Here is a 25,280-nt window from a genome sequence, read left to right on the forward strand (position 1 = left end):
TGTACATAGGCAACGGAGCAGTGCACACTAGCTATGGGGCTGCATACGACCAAAGGTCGTGAAAAGCCTGAGGGATGAACAAACAAACAAACAAACAATTGAAGATGTGTGTTCCCCGCAGAGATCTGCTGGGAGACCTGTCACACCGCTCTCGCTCGATGCCACATGCGCACAACTCGCTATCACTCCGGCCGATACGATGAGGATATCCATTGAGTCTGGCATGCCCCGTGCCGAGTTGGGCTAGTATCGACGCTTTCTCCTGGTTCAGACAAACATATAACGTCCTTGTGTGAGGTCCTGGGAGAGCAGAGTCCAGTTGACGTGTAAATTGACCAGTGGTCGACTGTCGTAAATTATCCTTCCAATGTTGTTTAGAATTGGCCCGTGCCCATCGCAACGCTGACGCCCGGAGCTGGACTTGTGCCACGGCGGGGGGTTTACTTCGCAGTTCTCTACTGTTGCTTCGCGTGCTAGGCTGTGCGCTCATCCTGTATTCTCATTGCCCCATCTTCAATTGTCGAATTGAGGGGTGGTATTTTACCACTAGATTCAGGCTGATTCAGCGTTCACCTAATCCCCCATATGTTTTGTATGCTAAATCAGGTCAATGCGGAATATCCGTGTAGTAACATGCCAATACTAGCCTCTCAGGCTAGGAGACGTTTTCAACAGCGATCTCCTGGATAGTTCTTCAATGAATCTTCTCAATTAGTCCCCTCAGTACTAGGGCGTACGGATATTCTGCGACCCGACATTTATTTCCGATGGTGCGGCTTTGTTCCTGATCTACACCAGCCTTATATCACAACAGTTTTAATAACCCCTGATTGGATGTGCACCCCGAAACTTTCTCAACGAGCCACATTTACCATACAAAATAATGTACTTCTGGGCTCCCTGGGGATACCCGACGTACCTCAAATATAATAAGTAGTATCTATCAAGAGGCTTCAGCGGGGTCGCACGCAACTGACTCCTCACGATCCAATCCTATCTTTCGTTGAAGTCTATGTTGGGTATCCAGTCTCTTATTCATGTTGACCGACTTCAAAAAGAGCGCTGCGATCAAGCCCAGCCCGGCCACGGCAACCAAAACCTCAAAGAGATTCTTTAGGCTTTGCACGTATGCCGTATTCACCGAGTAGATGAACGACGGAGAATAGGATGACTTGGTTTTTCTCAGGCTGGCGATAAAACCTTGAGCATTTTCGGCAATATCCAAGGGTAGCTGGCGAATTTGCAATTGATGGTGGAGTCGGTTTTGCGTCACGGTGCTCCCCACGGCAACCCCAAGGCACATCCCAAAGGACCGCAGGAAAGTGTACATAGATGCAGCCTGCGCCGAGTCTTTTGCCTCCGCCAGCGCCTGCACACACATACTACTCGAAACAATGATACAACCGTGCCCCATGCCGACGGAGAGAAAGATCAATGCCCAGGCGTACGTTTTGGTGTCGCTATCGAGCAAGATCAACAAGCCAGTGGATGTCGCAATTAAAACCCACCCGGTCCACAATGCCCACCGGATGTGACCAGATTTGGTAATGATAATGCCGACCACGAGGCTGACAGGCATCAAAGATCCAGTGATAGTCATCAAAGCGACTCCGGTCATCGTCAGGGACATATCTTTTGGGCCCTCTAGGTATAATGGAAGGGAATAGAGCTCACAGAACATCTAAGGGGGCCATGTATTAGCGTTCAGACTGCCGATTCTGATTGAACCTCAAAGAAAGAACAAACAGAGGTAGATAAAATGGGAACGGAGTGGGACGCGACCCAAGAATATTTACCAATAGTCCTTGGAAAACGGCGCAAAAATACATCGCCCGTGAGGAGATGTCTCGGAACAAGACGAGGCGGAGGAATGGATTTTGAGCCCCCTTCTTCAGCCAGAAGATGGTGATTATCACTCCCACCAGGCCGAGGCAGACGGGAAGCAAAGTTTGCCAGCTGGACCACGCGAACTGGCCTCCGCCCCAAGTGATGCCAATCAGGAAGCTCGAGACACTCGCCATAAACAACGCAGCCCCCACCCAGTCAATAGATCGGAGCTGCTGAATGAGCCCTCTCCTGCTTGGGCCTTTGTAGGTTCACAACCCACGGGACCATGACGAGGCCCACACCCATAAACGGAAAATTCAGGTAGAAGACCCAGCGCCAGGTGCTGTGGTCAACAAGCAGTCCCCCGATGAGGGGACCAGTTACTGTCCCCACCACAAATGCCACTTGTACGATGGACGAGTATGCCGGACGCTGGCGGAGAGGAATGATGTCTGTCGTGATGACAAAGGTCTGGCACAGGATGCCACCCCCTCCGACTCCTTGGAGAGTACGCCCAACCAGCAGTTCGGCCATTCCATGGGAAAGGCAGCAGATCAATGTTCCAATGGTGAATAGAACCAGGGACAGAAATAGCACACTCTGTCGGCCCAAGACATCTGAAAGAGCAACAAAGAGCGGCTGGAACACAGCACACGACAGTAGATATGCCGTGCCAACCCAGTATGCCTCATTTGTATCACCGTGCAAATCTGATGCGATTGTCTTTGACCAGCCATTAGTTATCAGACACGAAACTGGCAAGGGTGTTTGAATGCGAACCTACTGGAAGGACAGGGACAAGGACGGTCCCGTCGAGAGCCACAACCAACGACACGATGGCTAGGCAAGCTAGGATCATCAATTCCTCGCGTCCAGGCTTCCAATTGAGAAAGTCCTCTTCATCTTCACCAGCAACAGTCCATATTTGTGGTTGCTGATGCCCGGCCTGGAGTTCCACCTGCTCAGCCTGCAATACTGACATGTTGAATATTATCTGACGTAGTCGACAGACTCGAGGATAAGGACTTTTGGGGACTTAATGAAGCAATTCTGTTGTATAATCCATATGAGGTATGATTTATTGGTCCAAGGGCGAAACCCAAGACGGGGGGGGAAGGAAATGTTAGGATTTGGGCTGAATTGGTGGTCTCTCTGTCTGCCTGTTTGTTTGTCTCTCCTTTACTTTTTTTTGATTCATCATATGGATGATCTCTGCTCACCTAGACTCATTTAGTCCACCATTCTGGTAATGAATTTCGTCAATATTCCAAGAACGAAAAGTGAAATATGCATATGTCGCTGTGGGACTGCGGCGTACATATACCGATAGTCATGGAAGTTAAATGTTGATCAACATGTGCGCGTAGGGAGACAGAATAATAAAAATATAGACCATAGATAATAAAGTACCCTGCCTGGCAAAGTTTGCATGCCCCGCCGAGTAACACTATCAGTATCTCAGTACTTTCTTTCAAGTCTTAATAGCATAATGCGTAAATAGATATGGAGTACTTTAAAGGTACCCAACAGCTACCAGGTTGGGCATGCAAACTCTTTGCCAGGCAGGTATCCAAATGCCGATCCCTCCACTTCAACAACGAAGACTTCGAATTTCCATTCGAGGGTAAATTTCAAATGTTGGGCGTCGCGCCCTCACATCATATTTTACCGCTATTACTAGGTATAAAATAGGCGAGCCACACACCCCCGACCCTTAACTGATAGCGTATCCTCCCCTTTTCCATTACCCACCACAGCCTACCTTGGCCCTTGAAGCTATTCAAAATCATCTTAATTGAGAGCTTAGCAAGGAAGGGATCAATATCTCAGCCTCGACTACTCCGTATTTATCTCTGGCTCCACTATTTGGCGTATCTGAAAGAACGCTAGCCTACGAAAAACAAATCCCGCCAAAAGAAAATCCCACGAAACAGAAAGCCGGCTCGGAAGTACAGACCGATGAAAAAACCAAGGCTGACTGACTTGGCTTGAACATCAATTTTGTGCTCATTAAGTTTGGCATCTGAAATTTTAAAGCTTTTATCCGATCGTGTATTTGAGAGCGCTAGAAGGTCGAATTTGGATCTATGTTTCATGTTTGCTTTTCTTCCTGATAAAATGTGGCCTGGACCTACCCTGCTGCCTTCAATATGCAGGCCAGGGGCATCACTGTAGGTACACTTGCTTTTATCGCTACACTGCACTCCTCGTGGAGACTGCGGCCCTGCTCTAAGGATTGTCGAATTGGACGAATGGTCGTTTGTTCCTATGAGATGGTAGAATGATCCTTGTTTACAACTTCAAATAAGACAACGACAAAAGCTCCTATCATGGTATTGAAGTTCAATTTGGAAATGTCGAGGTAGTCTATTTCAAAGCGATTAGTTGCGTGTAATATTTCCAGATCATGTATGCAGCAACGTTGCAACGAAGTCTTGATGCTCTCGGGCAGCAACTGAAGGACTGGTTTCTGGCTGAGCTGAGCGATATCTCGTATTAATCTGTAGGCGCAAGGGGCAAATTTAACCCCACCCGCTTGCATTTGCGTTATTGGCGAGAAATTTGACATGTCTCCGCTAGATGAGATGGCTGCGATGTAATGCGAGATAGACCTGGACTGGTGAAGCTTCAGTATGGCTACCTTGTCTAGGTAGGAATTTAAGTTTATTGGAAACTGGCATGGACATGTGGATATCGGAAGTGTCCAATACCCAAGACGTGGCCGGGGGCTCAGTCGTACGTCAAATTCACAGGATTGCTCTGTAATATATTTTGTAATCAGGCTTATCGTTTAGGGGCATTCATATAAATAGTTGTTAGCCCCTCGACTTTCATAGCTTCAAGCACCATTTTCACACAACTTTACGGGCGGAATTAGCAATGGATAGGCTTAGCAGTGTTGGATGCAGGGATTTCCTATCAACTAAAACACTGGAAAGCCCTAGTCTGCATAGATTTTGCGTGATTGCTACTAGGACTAGCGGCTATGATGCGCTACTTTTTACCATGCTTTGCGTCAGCTACGTCCTTCTTAATCGCTTGGTGTTGGGGCCGTTCCTCCTCGACCTCATATACGGTGAAAAGTACTCTTCAATGAAGGAAGCGGACAAGCGGGCGTTTAGACTTCGACATATCGGGATATTCGCCAGAACTACCTCTTTGCTCTTGGTTTCAAAGCCAGCTTTCATGGTGGCTTTGAAAAGCAAAGAATGGTCCGACCCTTACTCACAAGGCTCAAACATCACTTTGGGCGAGGTTGCCTTCTTTTCTATCATGATTACGGCTGGATTCCATCTATTTGAACTCATCTTCGACCAGTCGTTGAAGCCTCTGCTCATTATCCACCATCTTGGGTCAATCATGGTCATCCATGGCTTTTTACCGGCCCTCATGAGCTTACCAAAAGCGCAAAATATGGAATTAAATCGAGCTATTAGTATGGCGAATGTTACTCTATATTGGGGTATGTCCGCGATATCTTGTATCTATTGGTTATGACCTGTCCCTTCTAATAAGCTTTAAGCGCTCCTGGATGCACCTCTGGTCATACTGTCCTATGTCGTTGCTGTTCTCCGATCTACTCTTGTTCAAGGGCGCACAAAGATCCGCAAACTCTTCTACATCAGTCTCCGCATCGCAGTGTTTCTTACCACTCTCGAGATTTTGGTCATTGTTTACTTGGGTTCACAAAATTGGAAGGGGCTGTCAGCCTTCCAGAGAGCGACAATTTGCTCACTCCAAGCTTTGTTCACTGGGGCTAAGGTCTGGGTCTGCCAACGCTTTTATTCAGCATATAGGAGGCAAGCGGACCCGCTGGAAACCAAGGCCACGAGGGATGCGGGTGCGCTCAAACCCGAGTGAGAATACACATTCTCCCATATGGAATGTAGAAGCATCAATCAACACTATAATTCAATATAAATGGTTGGGGACTGCAGCCATTATTGGCCACAAGGGTCACCAAGGAATTGGGGGATTTTTGAAGAATATGGTGCGAGAGGATATGATAGATAGGAGTGAAAATGCCAATTAGGCAGCCGATATGAGATAACGTACTTCCCGGCCGATCTGGCCACCCGGCCGTCCTGGCCACCCCAAAACACCATACTAGAAGCGATATTTTGAGTCCTCTATTTCAACCACAAGTAATTTATTTCGGTTAAAATTTTGATGTGCATTTTTCTACGCATATGATCAATATATCCAGAGTTTAGGCCTTTTAGACTATTATTTTAATGCTTTACCGTAAAATACAGCATAATTTTGATATTTGAGACTTAAATATATACATGTCTGTTAATACTTAAAGTTCTCTTCCCATACTATACCAGTAGGTTTTAAATGCTTTCTAGATCACATATGCCTAGTAAATTATTTTGAATAGATATGGCTGTTGAGATATGAAGTTGTAATTTATCGCATTTAGTATGGTGTTTTGGGGTGGCCAGATCGGCCGGGAAGTACCGTTACATTGTATATTAGAGATCAGAATGAGCGCAGAATGGAAGAGTATGCTCAATGTGTGTTCCGGGTATGCTCCGGCCTGGCTCCAGTAGACTTCAGGTGAACTTGACGATGCGTAGTGACAATGAAGCTTCGACGTACCTTTAAGCTGGCATTCAAAATGCCTGTAGCTACGTGCGTCGATTTATCTCAATTCATCTGACCGTGAATTGTATGGAACCCTTGGCTTTCTACTACATAAAACCAAGGCCACTGCACTATACTGTGCTTGATATGCACGAAAAGCTTCCTTGTCGTGTACGTCATATGTCTCGAAAATCCACAAAGCCATCGAAGCGGCAATGAAATGCAAGGGAACCAAGTGTTACAGGGTATTCTCGTCAGTCTAGGGGCCCAGAACATGGCTTGGATATGGCCGGCCTTTAGGTGACTCAAACGACCTTTCATTCAAACTGTGCTCATCGGAGCCATTCAACTGGATGTTTATTGCTGGTGTTTCCAACAAAGCGCATTGTTTGCTCCTCCATTCTTCGTCTTCGAGTCTTTGTTCACGGCTGACGTGGTGTTTATTTAGTAGCTAACTCGGTATTGCCTTTTGTCACTCGACTCGGTTTATTTCGATCAGATACTTCTTTCTTTGAATTCTTGATAATGCCTTTCACCACGAGTCTGCGACATTGAACTCAAATAGGCATTGTACCTCCCTCTAAGAATCGACTGGACCGCTATCGACCTGGTCTCATCAACTCTACATTCGAATCGAAAACCAAAGGCTCTACTGACCGGGAAAGAACTTGATCAAGATGTCTCGTACAACTTATCGGATTATCAATGGCAGAGTCTCCTATTCTCAATCTACCTCGTCACCCAACCCTTCTGATCTCGACCTCTTTCTAGACTGGTCTCTTGGCATGATGTCGGTCGTTGCTTGGAACATTCTCCTGGTCTCTAGATATATTTCTCTAGACTCTATCGGCCTATCCTTCTGTCTATTTTCAACTATCCCCCTAAGGCGGCCTACTATCCTCTTGGGCCTGCTATCGTAGACATTATTCATCATTTGATCGATGTCATTTTGAATATCATTCTGTACCTTGTCGCCTGTATCGGCCTTCTCACTTTATCCGGTATGGCACTTTTTACTCTTGTAACTTTCGTGATGGTCTGTTTTGGCCTGCTTCTGCTTCTCCGAGATCTCCTCTCCGGTGCTAGCGATGCATATTCGGGTTTTATTCGGATCTCTCTACCCCCTCCATATGACTCTATATTCACTTATTTTCTTTTCGTCAGCCTGTAACCGGCCCCTTACAAATATTACATATTTTACGGACCTCGCTCCGCGAGGGTCCGCCACCCACATGATACTGCCCACCCAAACGAGATCGCGTTTTCCCATAGTAAACACCCCTTTTCTACACGCAATTTCTCGCCACAACCATGCCTAAATCGAAGAATGAATCTATCGAATCTCGCATCCAATTGGCCATTCTTGAATTAGAGAATGTTGATAAGCCTAATATTAAAGCGTGGGCGCGCGGTAAAAACCTGTCGTACCAGCGGCTTCTTGCGCGTTACAAGGGTCGCCTATCGCTCTCTGAATGGCCACCTAACGGTCGTAAATAGGATGAATCGCAAGAATCTGCCCTTTACCGGTATATCGATTTCCTTGATTCAATCTTCTTTCCTCCTAAGCGACCGATTATCGCGGCTGCTGCTAATGCAATTCTAGCTAGTGGCTATATTGGTCCAACTAAACCACCTATAATCAGCGACCACTAGCTAAGACGCTTCCTCTAACGTTATCCCGAGTATCTGTCTCGCTGTTAGCGAGCTATAGATATCGAGAGAAAGAAGTGCCTAGATAGGTAGGTTGTAATAGAGTGGTTTAATTCCTACTACTAGACGTTAGTGTATTTAGTGTATGTAAGCGCTAGCACAGTGAATAGGTATACGATGACATTGGGACAGATGCAAGACCTAAAGCACGGTGAAGAATGTCTAGGCCACTTTGTGACAGCCCGACAGGTACGAGATGGTCTCATTAGTGAATATAGACAAGATATACTACAAAATGTGTACAACAAGATAGATGGGCAGTATTGAGGATAGTGTTGTTCTCAATATCTCGTGTACAAGTCATTTAAATCTAGTCAGCATGGAGTATCCAATCATCATTCAACTCCCGCAATCCTTATTCCATGTCTCATTCCATAGTACAGTATTATTCCATAGCACGTAGAAGCACCGGGTACACCCGTTCCACAATGGATCACATCACATCAGAGCGGGATTGTGGATGGGCATATCGACCCGAGGGAGGGGTCACAATTCCATACAATTCCGCGGGCGCGGAACGCGGGGACTGAAGCGGACGAGGGGGAGTGCGGAGTACAGTCGTGGTACCGACAGAATTGATTCGTAGTAGTGATTGCCAGAGGGAATACTCCGTGCCCTACCGTAGGTACCGACGGGGTACTACTGGACAGTACTGCGGGTACCGGGGCCATTACCCGAGTGGTGGTTGACCGAGGGTATGGGGAAGGAATGGGTATGAAGGCTGGCAGTTGGGTCTTGGGGCTAACCTATGGAGATCATAGTTTTGTGTGATGCTGACGATGGAAGAAGGAACTATCTTGTTCACCGATCATGATATTCTCGCTATGCTGTGGTTTGTTAACGATCTGTCTGAAGGCCAGTCGGGAACCGAAAGGGGGAAGTTCATCTACCGACAGGAAGACCGGATTCCGAGAGGCTAATTGTTGGAGAGGAGAGATTCTAATCCATGTACTAGATGTATAGGAAACATACTGGGTGAGTAGTCTTTACTTGTATACACTATACTATAGTGATAATGTGGCTACCGTTTCACGCCCCCGTGTTAGTACTGCTCGTCATATGCGCCGAGGCACCCAAATAAGCAGCCGCTGATAGGCCCGAGCCATCGGATCCTACAAGTCTCGGCCTCGTTGCACTGCAGCCAGTGGCGGGACATCTTTTCCTAGAAGGACAACTAGGCCAAGGGTGACCAGATAAACCCCTCTCCTCTCAATTCCCAGTCGCCAGTTCTCAGTTCCCATAAACTCCGTACATAAAGTATTCCTCTCTAATAGCCCCGGCTAACCCGATGGGCAGTCGCCTCACCGGGTGGGATTCACGGCAAGGGAAATGGAGGTTAGTCATGGGCCAGAGGGTTAGTCATGGTCGATCTGGCCAGTAGCAAACCAGCAAAAGGAGCAAAAACAAAAGTCGAGGAACAAAAATCAATTCTCCACTTTGGTCAGTGACCGCCTTCGAAAGGAGTCGGGTCCCTGGGGCGGAGACCGTAGTCCATACAGTGTCAACTCGTCGGCTCTTTCCCTTCTCCTCCTCTGCATTCTCGTCTCGTACCGGCCTTGTCTTTCCTGCTTCGTCTTCCTTTCCCTGTTCTGTCGCTTCTTCTCGACGTGAGTACACCCTCCTCTCTTAATTCCCTCCCTATCCGTTGGGACCATCTTGCGGCTGTCGCCTTCCTATCGGGCCTTTTTTTCGCTGCCTCCGACAGACAACGCCATACCGCTGCCCATCCCAGAAACCCCTCTCGTTATTACCTCTCCATACTCCGACAGTGTCCTACTGTCTCCAATAGAGTCACTCAATCTATCTCGTGACACCGGGCTAATTCTTTCTGCGCGCAATTTTCAGTCTTTCTTCCACATCTGCACCATGTCTGCCACCAAGGAATTCACCCTCCAGGAGGTCGCCTCCCACAACACCAAGAAGGACCTGTACATGGTTATCCACGACAAGGTCTACGACTGCACCAGCTTCGTCGATGAGCACCCGTACGTCCTTTCTCTCCTGAAACGTTCCTAGCACGCTGCGCGCTTGCGCCGATGCGAATCGGCCCCCGCGACAGTACACCCCTATCGCCCGAGCATGGTTGCGGATTGCTCAATTCATGCTGTTTCCTATTCTACGACTTTACCGATGCTATTTTACGTGCATGGATGCATGAGAGGTCTGCATTACTGACACTGCTCTACAGCGGTGGTGAGGAAGTCCTTCTGGACGTCGGCGGCCAGGACGGCTCCGAGGCCTTTGAGGATGTCGGCCACTCCGACGAGGCCCGTGAGATCCTCGACGGTCTCCTGGTCGGCAGCGTGAAGCGCATGGTACGTTACTTTTGTCAATTCCATACAGGGAATCCTCTTATTGACCTGTTTTCAGCCCGGCGACCCCGCCCCCAAGGCCCACGCCTCCACCAGCTCCTCGTCCGCCTCCTCTTCCTCTTCCTCCGGCGGCTTCGGTGTCGGCCTCTACGCCGTCATCCTCATCGGTGGTGCCATCGCCTACGGTGCCTACAACTACCTCCAGGCCCAGCAGCAGGCCCAGTAAATAGCCTATACCCTGGCCTCGGGTGTGCGATGTGGTGGTGAGCATAGAAGTATGAAAGTGAGGGGGTATGAGTCAACGAGGAGGGAAAAAAAGATAAATGGAAAACGGCGGTACAGGAACAGCAACCTCCCCCCATCGGGACGTATCGTGAGGGGTTTGGGAATAGTGCCCAAGCGGCGCGAACCAAAAGGGGGAGGGAAATAGACTGCGGGGACGAGGAGGAAGAGTTGTTGGAGATTGGAGAAAGTGCCTTACCCGAACCTGTCATTATCATTGTTCTATCAATGGTTAATGGTTAATGGTTCAACGAGGTTCTTGGATTATTCGGGGATTTCTCACCTTTTTATTGTTTATTATTGGCAAAGTTTTTTTTTTTCTCTCGTTTTGATCATCTTCATTTTCCAAATCCCTGGGCGTACTTTCTGTGTCCCGCAGACTCGATGTCCTATCGCTTGTTTGCTAAACCTTGGCTTTCGCAGTCTGGTCTTGCTACCACCCACCGCCCACAATCTCCTTCTCCTTCGGCGGCGATTTCCCTTTTCAGTTCATGGAAGTTTCTGGCGCCCTGAACGCCCACAGATTTGTGTTTGTGTCGTTCAGCCCGCTGCGGGAAGTTTTACTTCTTTGGGCGACGAGTTCCGCTGCGTGTGGGGGGGAGGAAGGAGCCCGCGGTAGAGCATGTGGGGAAGGTAACGAAGAGGACGAGGGGAGAGGGGGAATGAGGAGTGGAGAGATAGATCTTGTTTCCTTTGGGTTTCTGTGCATATACTTTATAGATCGATATGGAGTGCTTTATCTAGGCTTGTTATTGGTGACTGGTGATAAAGGCTAAAGAGAGTAATATTAAATTGGTAGTCGGGTAGGTGGAACTGACTTGATCTGGGCTACTTATACCAGTCCCAGGTGTGACGGGATATGGAAGTCATGACTTTTCTGCAATGGTAGGCTTGGAATTGCTTAAGATCGGTATGCTTGGGCATGGAACATGAAATGGAGATTTAGCAAGACATGTTCAAATTCAAAAGAACTGTTTCATTGCTACCTATCAGTCCGTTACAAGGCAAGAACCCAGGGATGAATGCTACCCGCAAAAGAACGGCTGGTCGGGCAGAGAAGAAGACGGTCCAGCGATCACGAATAACGTCTGTCGATAGCAAATTCTTCCCCAGTAATAGGATTTTTGACCGTCACAGGATCCTCCTCAGCGTACTCCAGATTGTCCAGTGCCAGTCCCACTTCTTCGAGAAGGTCAGCAGCAAATGTCGGACACTGGCGAGCCTCTCGAGCAATGTAATGAAGCAAACATGGCAATTCCCATAGACATCCCGGGTGGATTATCCTCGGTGACGATCTACCTGGTAGCTGGTGTCCCGGTAATTGGCATGGGTTGTTCGTTATTCACGCACTCAACATCATACTAAACTGTCCTCTTTATTTCAAACTTTATGAAGTGATTACCGAGAATCGAGATCTAAAAGAAATCTGATACCATTTCAAGGCCTTTCATGATCTCCACACGTTGGTATTTTACCTATGTGAGGAAGACATCCTATTTGCTTGCTGAACGAAAGAGGATTAAGACGTATTCCAATAAATTGTTCTCTATGTTCTTGGTAGTATTGATAGAGGCGAATAAGATCCCGCCATCACTAGACTCATAACCGTAAAAAGCGAATATCAAGCTCGATGTACTCGGGATGGAAGCTCTATCTATATATTTGGAATTAAACTTCGTTGCTTTTCTACGTATTGATTGGTGGCAAGAACCAATTTAGGAAATAATGGCGTTCACAAAAATGATACTTCGTTTCTATGAAAAGGTTGTCCCAGGACTCAGCGAGAAGATGTGCCCTTGAAATGACAATGACTTCCAGTGATAGGATCTTTAACATAAGGCGTGCCCTGAATTTGCCTCACGCTGGTCAGTGTGCATCTCACTTCTTCAAGAAGGTCAGCTGCAAAGGTAGGATGCTCTCGAGCCTGATTAGAAAACTTGTAATTTGGACCTTGGATAAATCCCTCGACCGATGCTGCAGCCAAGATGCGGCGTACGGCATGGCCTCGAGGCAAGAAAGATGCTGAGTTGATGTGGTTCTCGGTGATCCAGCGAGTGTTGAGATTTATCCATTGTTTGGGATTCATTTTAGGTCAGCGTCTCGGTTTGCAATGAGCACGTTTTTGATGGACAGGGCCATCTCAGCGCCCAAACCTTTGATGTTGCACATGTCTGCAAGTCGGCAAAGCTCGATGGCGGCCGATATCTGGTCTCCAGGCTTATTATCGAATCGAACTCGGCGATGCCACAGCCACTGGAGGAGGGCTTCCATGCTCCTTGGTGACACGACGTCTTCAATTTCTTTCATGTCCACAGTTTTTGTCTGTCCCTCGATGAATTCACTCTCAAACATGGCGGCGAAATACGAGGAATCCTTGCAGATGAGAGGCTTTGGCACTTTGTATTCAGTGTTGCTGGGCACGAGTCTGATGGTAACCTGGGGGCCTTGGTAGAGTGGAAGAATGCTAGATATGAGCCGTTAGTTATGTGGTTTGTTGGGGGTTCTGGGTTGTAGAGTGTTGCTCACTTCTTCACAAATTCGCTGTGGGTTACGTCGAAAAGGTCAGACATGATGCCGGGGTTTGGCGGATGTCGAGTATGGGAGGGAAAGGATGATCTGCGCAGCGGGTCTTTCTGGTTTCGGACACTGCGTTGGATGATGATGAAGAGGCCCAGAAGATGGGTAATCGATGTGAAGGCCGTGGAAAAAGATCAGTATGTAGAAGGTGGATGAAATGGAGTGACGAGAGTGGATGCGAGTTGACTTTGAGGGTGGACGCGGAGCGATGAGGAGAAGGATTGAGATAGAGAAAGAAATAGAAAGGAGAAAGAGAAAGAGAAAGGAAAAAAAGAAATTATCTGAGCAGACTTCAATCCGCCTCAGATTGGTTTTGGAGGAAGGAGCAAGAGTAAACGACGAAGCAAACATGACAAGACCCGGAGACACTAGATGGTTAGCTATCCAGTTACGGTCACATACTTTTTATACACCCAAACAATACGGGAAGAATGATTTTAACTGTCAGAGGTAATATAGTATTGAGCCTGTTTCCTTATTTGAAATTTGATAAAAGTGCTATATATATGTCAGGGTAGACATTACAGAAGGAAAAAATGATGCTTGGTGGAAGGGAGCAAGTAAGATTCTGCCATCTCTAGGATAATAACCACAAAAGGAAGGTTCAAGTATCAAGCTCATTACAAAGTACCGAAGTCCTCCAGGGCAAACTGAACCCAGTCAATCCCGAGAGACAAAACAGTACGAACATCAATCTGCGCTCCTGTTCTAACTCCAAAGCTCCAAGGATGCCAACTTTGGCAATCGAACCATCTCCGCTGCCATCCATGATACAATACAATACCATCCAGAGCCTCGGCGACGGCTCGGTATTCATCCAGGTAAAGGCGAAGCATAGCGTCCTGGGACTGGTGTTGTTGCCGCGTAAAAGGATATATAGATGGTGGTTCTCACTTCCGACGTCTTGTATCGGTCCTTTGCTGCCTTACCCCAGAGTTCGTCGTAGCGGCCCTTGTGGTCGTGAAGTTGGCGGATGATGAACGGGGATAGTGTAACAAGTAACCTCTCCTGTAGCCAGCTTGCAACACTGCTTCTGGGTTTTTCTCCATCCTGATCCAGCTGCACACAAAGAGACAAGGTCGTTGACAAGAACCCCACCAGGGGCCTAAACCCTGGTATGCTGTTCAGTTTTTGCGTCATAGAAAAGCGCCTTCCTCGGTGGTATGTCTTCATGCATCGGGAAATTTTGAAAAACTGCGTCGAGTATCTCAGTTTTGAACCACCTTGCCCTGCTTATCAGGGATGGGGAGCTGTAAAACAGGGGCACTCTAGAGGAATACTTAGATTTGCTGCTTTCAAGATAGCCGGGACCACTTACTTGTCTTCTACCTCGCAGGAGGACAATCCAACGGAGTCAGATAAAGAAAATCTGCCACTAAAGTCGGACGAGGTGGCCAGGGAGTTAATTTTAACGGTCGATAGAAGAGAGGGATATTGTTGCCATTCCCAGGGTCTTGTTGAAGAGGAAGCAGCTTTTGTCCCTGAATTAGATATCAGGATGGATTTCCTAAAGCTTGGAAGAGAAGAGGAAAGAACCCAAGACCTACCCGCCACCAAATAAAGGGCTTCGCTGTGTTCTAGATTTTCACAACTTTCATCATTCTGCATTGCACTTGAGCAGTCATTGCAACCCCCACTGACGACCAGTTTGTCGTCGAGGATTTAGGCACATACCAGCCCGATCGATGGTCATGCCTGTTTCAACAAACCTGACACGGATATGAAGGTGATGTCTTTGGCGAAATCCACTGGGATATGGCAAGCAGTAAGTCCTAAGAAGACCTTTAGCCACAGCGGAGCAATCCCCTAATAAGAACAAGTGGATTTCATTGACTCTGCTGTGTTTCGCCGAGGGTTAATCACTCAAGAATCGGAGTGGCAGAAGGATATATGTACAAAAGGGCCAATTTGGCCAGACACCAAGTGTGGACCTCTGCACCCATTCGAGCCAGTGCCGAGTCATTCTCGGATTTGGAGGAACTCAGTGCCACAGGGACTGCCGAAGAACCGGTTGCATGCCGGTTTGCGGGGGATCGATGACGACACCTGTCCATGCTTGTCACGCTGGTCGTGTGAGATGCGAGTTTGGACGGGGTTCGTTTCTCGCGCCTGCACTCCTATCTCTTCGTGTTGCCCATGCGGTCCAAAACAGTATATACCTGCTTCCACTGAACATTTTCAGACTGCTGACGTCGACTGCCGAGTAGGAATCCGTAGCGGAGAGAGCTTAACCGTAAGCATGACCGGTGCTGTCGAAGAAAGATGCATATAGGGTCCGCCATGTCTCAAGAGAACCGTCGATGAGAGGTGTGGTGAAGGATCCACCATTGAACCTCAGGCACACTCATGTAGGCCATGAAGCTCGCTGAGGGCACAGTAGGACATCTTTACTTATCACTTGGGCACGTGCACGAGTAGGTATAACTTAGAGTTGATGCTCATGATGACCAGGCAAGTGGCCTTGTTCCGGTCGAGGGAGATCGTTTCGACGTGAATGAGATCAACTGCCCGGTCCTCTAATAAGTTTCGTCGCCGGGTAAGTATATGGAAGTAAAGAATTTCCGATGGAGTCTCGATTGAAGAAAGCGGGGAGGCTTCCCGTTGATGAGAAAAAGTACACTAGGGTGCTATTGCTCGTCCGCTCGGGCTTATGAGGTTTTAACTATATAAAAGATAGGCTCTCGGTTGAAGACAAAGGATCAGCTAGATAATAGCCGTTTCGGGGTAATTGAAGGATATACTATAAAGTGATGCCCGGATGGTCTAGGCAGATAGTCAAGTTGAGAGGTAACTGAACTTATACAGCGAAGCTCCCTTGTTCAAAATTTAGGGGCTTTTTCCATTCCGGAACTTGCCTTCCAAGTATATCAAATAGATATTCCACTTTGTAGGAAAATACCTTCTAATGAACAAAGCAATTATGGCAAGTTCCATCAATTGAATCATTGGAACCATACTGAGCTTACTTATCCCTACCTCCAACCTTCATGAAACACAAGGTTGTAGAGCTTGGGCGGGCCCGGCCGATCTGTGGTACCCCGCTGTTCTAAATAGAAGGTGGAGAACCGATATCTGCCATGTTGCCCGCCATTCGGCTAGTCCTGCTGACGCTTCTAAATTGAAGGTGGAGAACCGATATCTGCCATTTTGCCCGCCGTTCGGCTACTCCTGCTGACGCTCTATGAGACATTTCATAAGCGAGCTTATCGTAACCTCTCAGCCTAGAAGTTTTTCCACCGCGCGCTTGGCCGTTGCCTGATGAACCATCTCGAAGGCTCAGCAAAGCTAAGAAACAGCCCCATCTACCCCTCCTCTACAACCTCAATCAAATTGATATACTTCCACCATCCAACCATTGCTCCTTACCAACTCAAACCCAACAAACCACCACAATGATCACCAGCACAGACACAGCCTTCCTCTACCGCTGCATCGACCTGGCCAAAGAAGCCGTCGAAGCAGGCGACGACCCCTTCGGCTCCCTCCTCCTAGGCGCCAACGGCAAAATCCTCAAAGAAGAACGCAACCGCATCCACACCGAATCAAACCTCAGCCTCCATCCCGAATTCACCCTCGCCCTCTGGGCCGAAAAGAATCTCTCCCCGGCCGACCGCGCCGCCGCCACTGTCTACACCTCCGGCGAGCATTGTCCCATGTGTGCGGCTGCGCATGCGTATGCGGGGTTGGGACGGATTGTGTATGCGAGTTCGTCGAGGCAGTTGGCCGGGTGGATGGAGGAGTTGGGGGTGGGGGAGGGCGTTGTTGCGACGTTGCCGGTTCAGCAGGTTGCGCCTGGTTTGGTGGTTGATGGGCCGGCGATCAATTTGCGGGAGCCGATTTTTGAGTTGCATCGGTTGAGGAAGGAGAGGAGGGATGGTGCTAAGGCGGAGGTGTAGATGGATGTTATTGAGTTCTGGATGAATATATCGGGAGGACTGGAGAATATCTGTGATAATCTCCAGGTGGGCAATATTACAGTTAGACCAGTATATCAACCGACGAATAGGGTGTTGATGGCTGTATGTTGAATATATCCAGAATCTACCATTCCGCGTTCCATCGATTAATTTGCTCAATTTTGTGAAAAGAAAAGAAACCATTGTCTAACCAAAACTCCATACAATACATGGGGAATCCAAATCAAGTCTGCATCTACACATGCAGGGGATATCTAATTGATCCACCCCTTAGGTCCAGCCCAGTTGCCCTTAACCATGGCATTGTAGTAAACCCACGGGAAAAAGTCCTTCTTCAGGTAATAAAAGGCCCGACGCGGCTTAGCCTGGTCAATACCAAACCAATCACCAAACGTCTCCTTGGGCTCACCACCATACTTGAACTCCGCCAGCAGCACCTTGCCGTACTCCGTCAACAGCGGGCAAGAGGTGTACCCGTCGTAAATCGCATCGGGCTCCTTGCCTTCCATGGCCTGCAGGAGATTGCGCACGACAACGGGGGACTGCGAGGTGACAGCTGCCGCAGTCTTGGAGGTAGGCAGGGACGAAGCGTCACCGGCGGACCAGACATTGGCGAATTTCTTGTGACGGGTCGTACCGTCGTCGACGTCAACGAAGCCAGCCTCGTTTGCGAGGGGACTGTTCTTGACGAAGGCGGGGGCGCCCATCTTGGGCGCAACGTGGAGCAGGTCGAATTGCTGGGTGACCTGATCCTGGCCATCGGGGCGGGCGAAAGTCGCCGTGTTACCGTTAATAGCGACCAGATCGTGCTGGAAGAGGCCGTTCACGCCGCGCTCCTGCTGCAGCGCGGTCAGGGCCTTGTTGTACTTGGGCACGCCGAACATGACTGGTAGACCGGTGGCAAAGTTAATTTTGATTGGTGAGCCGGCGGGGTCGGCTGGGTCGTAGAGACCAGCGCGCTTCCAGTGGTCCAGTGCGAGCCACATAATTTTCTGCGGGGCACCGGCGCACTTGATCACGCCGGCGGGTTGGGTGAAGATGGCATTGCCCTTCTCCAGCTTCTTGATGGTGCCGAAGACTTTGCTGACGTAGTCGTAGCCGTAGATGGATGAGACGGGGGCTGATGGGTCGGCCAGGGCCTCGGGGAGACCCTTGATAGCACCCCAGTTTAGGGCCAGACCGGGGGCTACGATGAGCTGCTCGTAGCTCAAGTTGTCGCCGTTGCCGAGAGTGACAAAGTTCTTTTCTGGTGAGAACGTGGCCACGCTTTCGGCGTAGAGCTTCAGCTGGGGATCGGCCAGATCCTTGAGTGGTCGTCGCAGTTCTTCTTTGGTCTTGAGACCACCGCCGACTAACGTCCAGCCAGGCTGGTAGTGGTGCCACTCGGCCGGGTCGACGATTGCGATCTCATCCCGTGCAAATTTGCCAGATTGTAGCAGCTGGTGACTGATGGCCATGCCTGCAGAGCCACCGCCGACTACGACGACCTTGTGGGCGCGACCCGTCGCAGCAACTGGTGAGGCTGATGCGAATTTTCGGATGCTTGGCATTGCGTGCTTGCGGCTAGCCGCACGGGCTGCCGATGATACTGGGCGGCTGAGCATTGTGTACAACTCTGGAGGGGGAAGGAATATAAGGAAAGAACGCGATGAAAGTGCAGAGTGAAAGGAGAGGAGAGAAGAGAAGAGAAGCAGTGGAGAGGAGAGTTGCCAGCTATTATTATTAAAGGAAGAAACATCTCGTCTCGGCCGTGATCGACCGGTAACTTTACGATACGCCGCGCTTACGGGATCCACTGCTTGCGGCTGGCATGGCAGGCAAGATCCGGGGACCCGAAGAGAATTCTGGTCAAGGCCTGATAATAATGGGATTGGCAAAGAGGCTTAAAATCTCTAATTCAATAGTCTCCGCTCTGTCGGCGACATGTTCGTTATCAATCGCCGATCCGGTGGCAATCGGCGACCAAGGGGCCAATATACAGGATAGAAGCCCGAGTCTGTTCTGTCCCGTTATACTTTTTAAGCTTGTCATAACTCCAGCAAGCTCTAGATTTCAAGTTATTCACTTCGTCAAAGCCATTTTCGAAGGAAATTAATGATGAAGTCTCTTCGCACTCAAATTCCAAGCCGCTGGCCAGCTGCAACTGGTTTGCGACTGTCATCCAGCACAGCATTCATCCCTTGTGGCCGGAACGTGAGTCCACAATTTCAACAAGGCAGTAGGGCGACATACGCGGACCAGAGGCTTCAGAAGAAACAGTCTCCATTAAACCAATCCTTTTCAATCTCCACGTATTGCACAAAATATACCACTGCAAATACCTACCCACGCAGTGTTCAGCAATGTGCAAGATACAGTACTAGCGCCACCACAACCAAACAACCAACAATCCACAATGTTTTCGAATCCAACACTGGAACATGGCAATACATCGTAGCAGACCCCGCTACATCCAAAGCCGTCATCATCGATCCAGTCCTCAACTACGATCCATGCACGCAGACCATCACAACAACCTCTGCTGATGCCTTGCTCGCCTTGGTCAAGGAAAAGGGTTATATGATCGAACGCATCCTCGAAACTCACGCGCATGCAGACCACTTGACATCTTCATCCTATCTGCAAAAACAGCTTACCCAGTCCCAAGGCTTCAAGCCGCCTATTGGCATTGGCAAACGCATTGAACAGGTGCAAAAGCTATTCGGTCAGCGCTACGGACTGGCCAAGGATGAATGGCTCGGCGTCTTTGATAAACTCTTCGACGATGATGAAACATTTTCTGTTGGTGAATTAACCGCAAAGGCAATTCATCTCCCCGGTCATACGCCCGATCACCTGGGCTACCAGATTGGAGGTAAGCCTCTCGCTGCCCAATTTTTATACAACCCCTTGAGACACTCTTGTTAACACTGTCCAGATAACGTCTTCTGCGGGGACACCCTTTTTCACGCAGACATTGGCACCGCTCGCTGCGACTTCCCCGGCGGCGACGCAACCCATCTCTTCCAATCAGGTCGTCGACTCCTCGGTCTAGATGATCATGTCAAGATCTGGCCTGGTCATGATTACCCGCCCGAGGGCCGGGAGCCAATACCTTGGATGAGTGTGCGAGACCAGAGAGAGCAGAATAAGCATCTGAGAGGCGTTGTTACTGAGAAGGAGTTCGTGGAGATGCGGACGGAGAGAGATAGGAATCTCAGTGCGCCGAGATTGTTGCATCAGTCGCTGCAAATTAATATTCGGGCTGGACGGTTGCCGAGGAAAGAGGAGTCGGGGCAGCGACTGCTGCGATTACCGTTGAAGTTGAGTGGGTTGGATTGGTAGGATTGTGTTGGTGATTGTGTTATTTAAATGCGATGATGGCGATTTGTCTGTAGCTCATCTCTGATCGATGTATGAATGAATATTGCATATTGTACCCGACTTTCCAGCGATTCAACCAGTAAACACCTACCACGCATTTCAATTATCTGAAGTCAAAATGCATCTAGATATCCAAAACACATAGAAATCAAGCCTTCAACTACAAATAGTCGTATTATCCCACCAAACTCGCAACAGTACCGATACCAGTATGGCAGCGATGATGCCATCGCCTCTCGCCCGAGTAATCCATTTCTCGCCCGAGCCAACGCCTTCTCGTCCGAGTAGACCTCCAACACCTCCAGCACTCATACAACGAATCGCCGACACAATCATACGACAATCTGGGAATGAATTTAGGAGTAAAGGAGCAATTTTCGGACTGTATTTGAACTAGTTTGATATAAAATGAATGCCCGGGGCTGAGGGGGGAGTGCAGGGTGTGTGGGGTAATGGCATCCAATCATATGTGAGAGACCGGAGACACGGCGAAAGTGGAATCTAATATTCGGAAAGTAAATGGAAGATGGTTGAATTCAACATGAGTGTAATGGCAGATGTAATGAATGCTTTCCTAGTTCCTAAGAAGCGAACCATGTCGGGAAAGATCTTTCCACCCAGATCCTAACCTCCCACCGAAATGAAAACCTTCAGGCTAGGCTTTTTCGTCTTCAGATTTGTCAACTGAGGAATGTATTCTCCATCATTCTCATACATCAATTCTATCTCACTCTGAGAATTTACGCCAGCGAATGCATAGTAGATATGCTAGACATCGGTCAGAATTATGAGAAGATTCGGTGGGAAATAGTATGATATGGACGATGATTTCTTACTGTCCATGGCGCAACATCAATATCCTGGGGCTCAACCGCATCGCATCCACGCTGGTAGTTCCAGGCTTCATAATAACCGGCATAAATTGTCTTAGGTGTCTATCTGAATGAGTGTAATTGGGGCTCTGGGTGTTGCAGGCCTCTGACAAACCCTTAAAAAGAACCCGAGTGCTGTTCATGGAACGCATTTCGGCGCAGGTTTGATCAGTCACCCATCCAGAGACTAGCGAAGAAAGAAACGCTCCTTATCTTGGCATTTTCTATGCGTCCTTTTCTTTTCCCTTATTCTTCTTCTTCTTCTTCTGCCGCTGCTGCTACTTCGCCGGTGACCTTCGGGATTTCCATCTAGAAATTATTGTCGAGGGGGTTGCTTGTATTCGAGTTGCCTACTTCAAAGAGTGACTTTTTGAAATACCGAACAAGGATAGTCAAAGTCCGGTAGAAATTTCATTCAAACATCTAATCCATTTAAATCATAAACATTCTTAATTCCATTATTAGTAATATTGATTGCTTGGGTTGCTCAACAAAGGAGAAGATAGGTTTGGCAATAATCGGTTCATTTAAATTTTGTTAGAGACCTAAAGACAAAGAACAGGGTTGCCTCTTATCCGTAACAAGGCTACTATCCCCCTTATTCTATCCATCCGAATAGATGGGATAGTAGTCTTGTTATGGATAGTTAACTTGTGAAGCCTCGATCCAATTAGGTGAGTAGGCTGCTTATCTCCCCGATTGGCTGGCTAGTTGCGTCCAAAGCGAAGACTTTTCGAGTATCCGCCTGAGACAACTGCGTAGCTCCCTGCTACGTTGCCGCTTAGCTGTGCGGGAGAGCAGTTTTGTTGCTGCAGTTAGATAGATTTTGGGCTTCCACTGTCGTTTTAGCCTCATTTGGCTTTCTCTGGTTTTCGGAGTATAAGGTCTCTCTTAGGGGATAAAGCACTACCTATGTCCCAGCCCTTCTTCTACGAGATAGAATAGTTAGATAGATTTGACCTTATCTTTTTCTCTCATTTTATATGCCTAAGGTGCCTTCCTAGCGACCGTCTCTTTAAAGAATAATTATTGATTTCTGTAACAATTTCAAATCAGCGTATATTTCCTGATTATGCGTAAAAGTGGGGTAAGGGCCCTGATATATGAGGCACTAGTATTAAGGCAGTGATATATAGGAGTTTGGCTTAGTTCTTGGCTGGGGCCTGTTCTAGGCTACCGTTATCGTCCGCTGTACTGGCCTGAGACCCCTTAATACCCCCAACAAGCCCCACAAGAAGCCTGCTTGATCTCCTTCTACTTTGCACGAAATTTTACTTAGGTCCAGCCAAAATCATTCCAAGCCATGGGTGCGCCTAATATGATACCAGAGATATGGTCTCTGGTCTTCCAATTTGTATGCTTCATTCTAGATTTTCTTGATGAATGCCCCAAAATCTAACCCATCCTGAAATGCCATACAGTTAGCTAGGAACGATCTCAGGAATGTGTGCAGTGTATGCCGATTATTTGATGAAATCGCAACCCCTCTCTTGTACCAGTCACTTGTCTTCAGCGACTCTTCCATGAACGGAAGCCACTGGTTCGAGTTTCCTGATGATGAAGAAGTAAAGACACAAGATGAGGCCGATAGTCTTTCCTTTGGCCTCATGTGCAGACTTCTGGACGACCGTAACAATCTATTACGGGGTTTCGTGCGTGAAATTACTTTTCATCACAACGAGCATGATACGATAACAGTAGATCGTGTTTGGCGAAAGCTGCAGCCGCCCAACGATGTTCTCACGACCTTGGTAAATAGACTGCCTAATCTAGAGGCCATACAGTAAGTTGCAGACAGCACATTTTGATTTTCTACAGGGTTGATCGGCCGGTGCTGAAATCTGGATACAGTTTTCAGAACGCGCTTCCAATAACAGATAACCTTGTGAATGCCCTTCTCCGCCATAAGAAATCCCCGAAGCTCCATCTCCTGGGGGAAGATGGCAGAACTCGGGTCGACATTAAGATGCCCTTTGTGCAGAAACTGCATACTTGGGTAGATGCCCAAGATAGAGCTCCCAGAGACCGCTCGGAGACAGATATATTCGGGGCTCGCGCGTGGGAGCCGCAGAGGTTGGCTTTGCATGAGCTTTTCAATACCTTCCCGAATCTTGAAGAACTATCAGTATCTGTCAATTGGCTGCTGGGAGGCTGTGTAATGGATGGCCTGCCCTCTCCTACCAGGATACTGGGGCTTGTTCTATCCGAAGATGCCACATTCCCACCGCTCAAAAGCCTTTCACTGAGTGGTTACCCTATCGAAGGAGATGAAGTTGCTATCTGGCGGGACAGATTCCCTTGGGAGAAACTACAGTCTCTCAGTGTTGGCGTCCAGCTACTACCATCTACCCGGGGGCTCTTGGAGCTAGCCACGGGAAAGCTGGTCAATTTGAAAGAATTTCGAATTACTAGCTACAATCGTTTAAGGTCGTCAGCCGAACTTGATGCCTTTTTGTGCTCATTTAATACTCTGGAAAGTTTGACCGCCAAAGGAGCAGTCCCTTCTTTCAGTTCGGTGATTCATCAATCCAATCTGAAGCATCTCTGCTTACATGCGATCGAAAAACCTGATATGGAAAGAGAGACTCTGGATGTTGAGCAGCTTGAAAACTTGAATCAATATTGCCCTGAGCTTACAACCCTGGAAATCGACTTGGATCCGAATGGCACATGGGTAAGTCGTGGTCTGATATCCCTTCCACTGCTGGAGTTAATCTTTGTCTGTTTAGCCCGACGATATTATCAGTGTCATAGCAACCTGCTTCAAGAATCTTCGTCGACTTTCCATTCACGTTGGACTAGGTATCGCTCATGTGAAAGATACATTTTCAATGGAGGAGGATTTTGCGCAAGTTTTGACAGCATCAAAGGCTAAAGACTTTGCAAAGCGCCTCTTTAAACTCAGAGGACCGTCCGTTCTGGAGATGATTACGCTTAAAACAGGCGAAAACCTGCGTTGGTTTCCGCAATGGCATCCGGAGTATGCCGAAGCAGAATTTCGCTACACGGAGATATTTGAAATCTATGCTCCTTGTGACGATAATGACGAGCCACATTTCAAGGAGTCGGAAAGCGAATATATCCGTCTGATGAGAGCATTAGAGGAGGATAGCATGGCTTTCTGGGATTCTACGGGTCACCCCAGCGCAGATTCAAAGTCTCAACGGCTCAGCAGGTCTCCTCGTATATTCAAAGATCCAGCTTTGCCACTTTGTGCCTAGTATGCAGTACTTGTCTGGTCTGTTTTACCGCTGTTTGACAAACTGGGGATACTGTTAATCATTTGCAGATTCATTGAAGTTATGTTGTATATTGGAAATAGAGTACCATCATCCCTACTCCTTGGAATCATTGCGCACTAGCTTTACTTGAATGTGTCCTGACAATTTCTTTTGAGCATTTAGGACTGGCTATCCGCGGTAATTTGTTGATTGTGTAGGTTCTCTTTGCAATAATCACCATTTGGGATGACAAAGAATGGATATTGCGATTATATAGGGGAACCCCATTCTCGGAGAACCGAGCTTAGCTGTGCCTTTGAAGTGATGGAGCTGGGAACGTCACAGGAGGGCAGTCTACACAGAAAATTATTTTGATCTGGTGATAGGATCATATGAGAGTGGATCTGGCTGAGGAGTCTCCACTTAGTGCTGTATGTCAATCGGCGTTTACGTAGCTCTCGGCTTCTGATAACATTTACACACCCGGTACGGTCATCAACAGGCCCAACCCGCGCAATTCCCTCAACGTGGCACCGTTGATCATTGATCCTCACATATTTATCAGTTCTATCGCATATGCAGCTTTCATTCTTGCATAATATATCCCTT

At 48.1% G+C, this 25,280-nt stretch overlaps 9 protein-coding genes across 9 annotated transcripts; 6 read left to right on the plus strand and 3 right to left on the minus strand.

Annotated features, from left to right (window-relative positions):
* Positions 1 to 943: 943 nt before the first annotated feature.
* Positions 944 to 2,809, minus strand: N7458_002320 (major facilitator superfamily-domain-containing protein; the record flags this gene model as incomplete). The annotated part of the gene is made up of 4 exons (XM_056905703.1): positions 944 to 1,681; positions 1,797 to 2,057; positions 2,113 to 2,550; positions 2,612 to 2,809. The coding sequence occupies 4 exons, from the start codon at positions 2,807 to 2,809 to the stop codon at positions 944 to 946; spliced, it is 1,635 nt and encodes a 544-aa protein (XP_056769810.1).
* Positions 2,810 to 4,833: 2,024 nt separating this feature from the next.
* Positions 4,834 to 5,688, plus strand: N7458_002321 (uncharacterized protein; the record flags this gene model as incomplete). Its single annotated transcript, XM_056905704.1, has 2 exons — positions 4,834 to 5,290; positions 5,351 to 5,688. The coding sequence occupies 2 exons, from the start codon at positions 4,834 to 4,836 to the stop codon at positions 5,686 to 5,688; spliced, it is 795 nt and encodes a 264-aa protein (XP_056769811.1).
* Positions 5,689 to 7,728: 2,040 nt separating this feature from the next.
* N7458_002322 (uncharacterized protein) lies at positions 7,729 to 7,914 on the plus strand (the record flags this gene model as incomplete). The annotated part of the gene is made up of 1 exon (XM_056905705.1): positions 7,729 to 7,914. The coding sequence occupies one exon, from the start codon at positions 7,729 to 7,731 to the stop codon at positions 7,912 to 7,914; it is 186 nt and encodes a 61-aa protein (XP_056769812.1).
* A 2,079-nt stretch (positions 7,915 to 9,993) lies between these two features.
* N7458_002323 (cytochrome b5-like heme/steroid binding domain-containing protein) lies at positions 9,994 to 10,665 on the plus strand (the record flags this gene model as incomplete). The annotated part of the gene is made up of 3 exons (XM_056905706.1): positions 9,994 to 10,112; positions 10,316 to 10,442; positions 10,498 to 10,665. 3 exons carry the CDS (start codon positions 9,994 to 9,996, stop codon positions 10,663 to 10,665), a joined length of 414 nt encoding a protein of 137 aa, XP_056769813.1.
* A 2,138-nt stretch (positions 10,666 to 12,803) lies between these two features.
* On the minus strand, positions 12,804 to 13,291 carry N7458_002324 (BTB/POZ domain-containing protein; the record flags this gene model as incomplete). The annotated part of the gene is made up of 2 exons (XM_056905707.1): positions 12,804 to 13,185; positions 13,248 to 13,291. 2 exons carry the CDS (start codon positions 13,289 to 13,291, stop codon positions 12,804 to 12,806), a joined length of 426 nt encoding a protein of 141 aa, XP_056769814.1.
* A 3,399-nt stretch (positions 13,292 to 16,690) lies between these two features.
* Positions 16,691 to 17,194, plus strand: N7458_002325 (nucleoside deaminase; the record flags this gene model as incomplete). Its single annotated transcript, XM_056905708.1, has 1 exon — positions 16,691 to 17,194. One exon carries the CDS (start codon positions 16,691 to 16,693, stop codon positions 17,192 to 17,194), a length of 504 nt encoding a protein of 167 aa, XP_056769815.1.
* Positions 17,195 to 17,469: 275 nt separating this feature from the next.
* On the minus strand, positions 17,470 to 18,819 carry N7458_002326 (NAD(P)/FAD-dependent oxidoreductase; the record flags this gene model as incomplete). Its single annotated transcript, XM_056905709.1, has 1 exon — positions 17,470 to 18,819. One exon carries the CDS (start codon positions 18,817 to 18,819, stop codon positions 17,470 to 17,472), a length of 1,350 nt encoding a protein of 449 aa, XP_056769816.1.
* A 493-nt stretch (positions 18,820 to 19,312) lies between these two features.
* Positions 19,313 to 20,539, plus strand: N7458_002327 (MBL fold metallo-hydrolase; the record flags this gene model as incomplete). The annotated part of the gene is made up of 2 exons (XM_056905710.1): positions 19,313 to 20,069; positions 20,133 to 20,539. 2 exons carry the CDS (start codon positions 19,313 to 19,315, stop codon positions 20,537 to 20,539), a joined length of 1,164 nt encoding a protein of 387 aa, XP_056769817.1.
* A 2,434-nt stretch (positions 20,540 to 22,973) lies between these two features.
* On the plus strand, positions 22,974 to 24,671 carry N7458_002328 (uncharacterized protein; the record flags this gene model as incomplete). The annotated part of the gene is made up of 3 exons (XM_056905711.1): positions 22,974 to 23,233; positions 23,269 to 24,124; positions 24,180 to 24,671. 3 exons carry the CDS (start codon positions 22,974 to 22,976, stop codon positions 24,669 to 24,671), a joined length of 1,608 nt encoding a protein of 535 aa, XP_056769818.1.
* Positions 24,672 to 25,280: the final 609 nt, after the last annotated feature.

Source organism: Penicillium daleae, assembly GCF_028827525.1.
Source record: "Penicillium daleae strain IBT 16125 chromosome Unknown utg000002l_segment0_segment0, whole genome shotgun sequence".
NCBI lineage: Eukaryota > Fungi > Ascomycota > Eurotiomycetes > Eurotiales > Aspergillaceae > Penicillium > Penicillium daleae.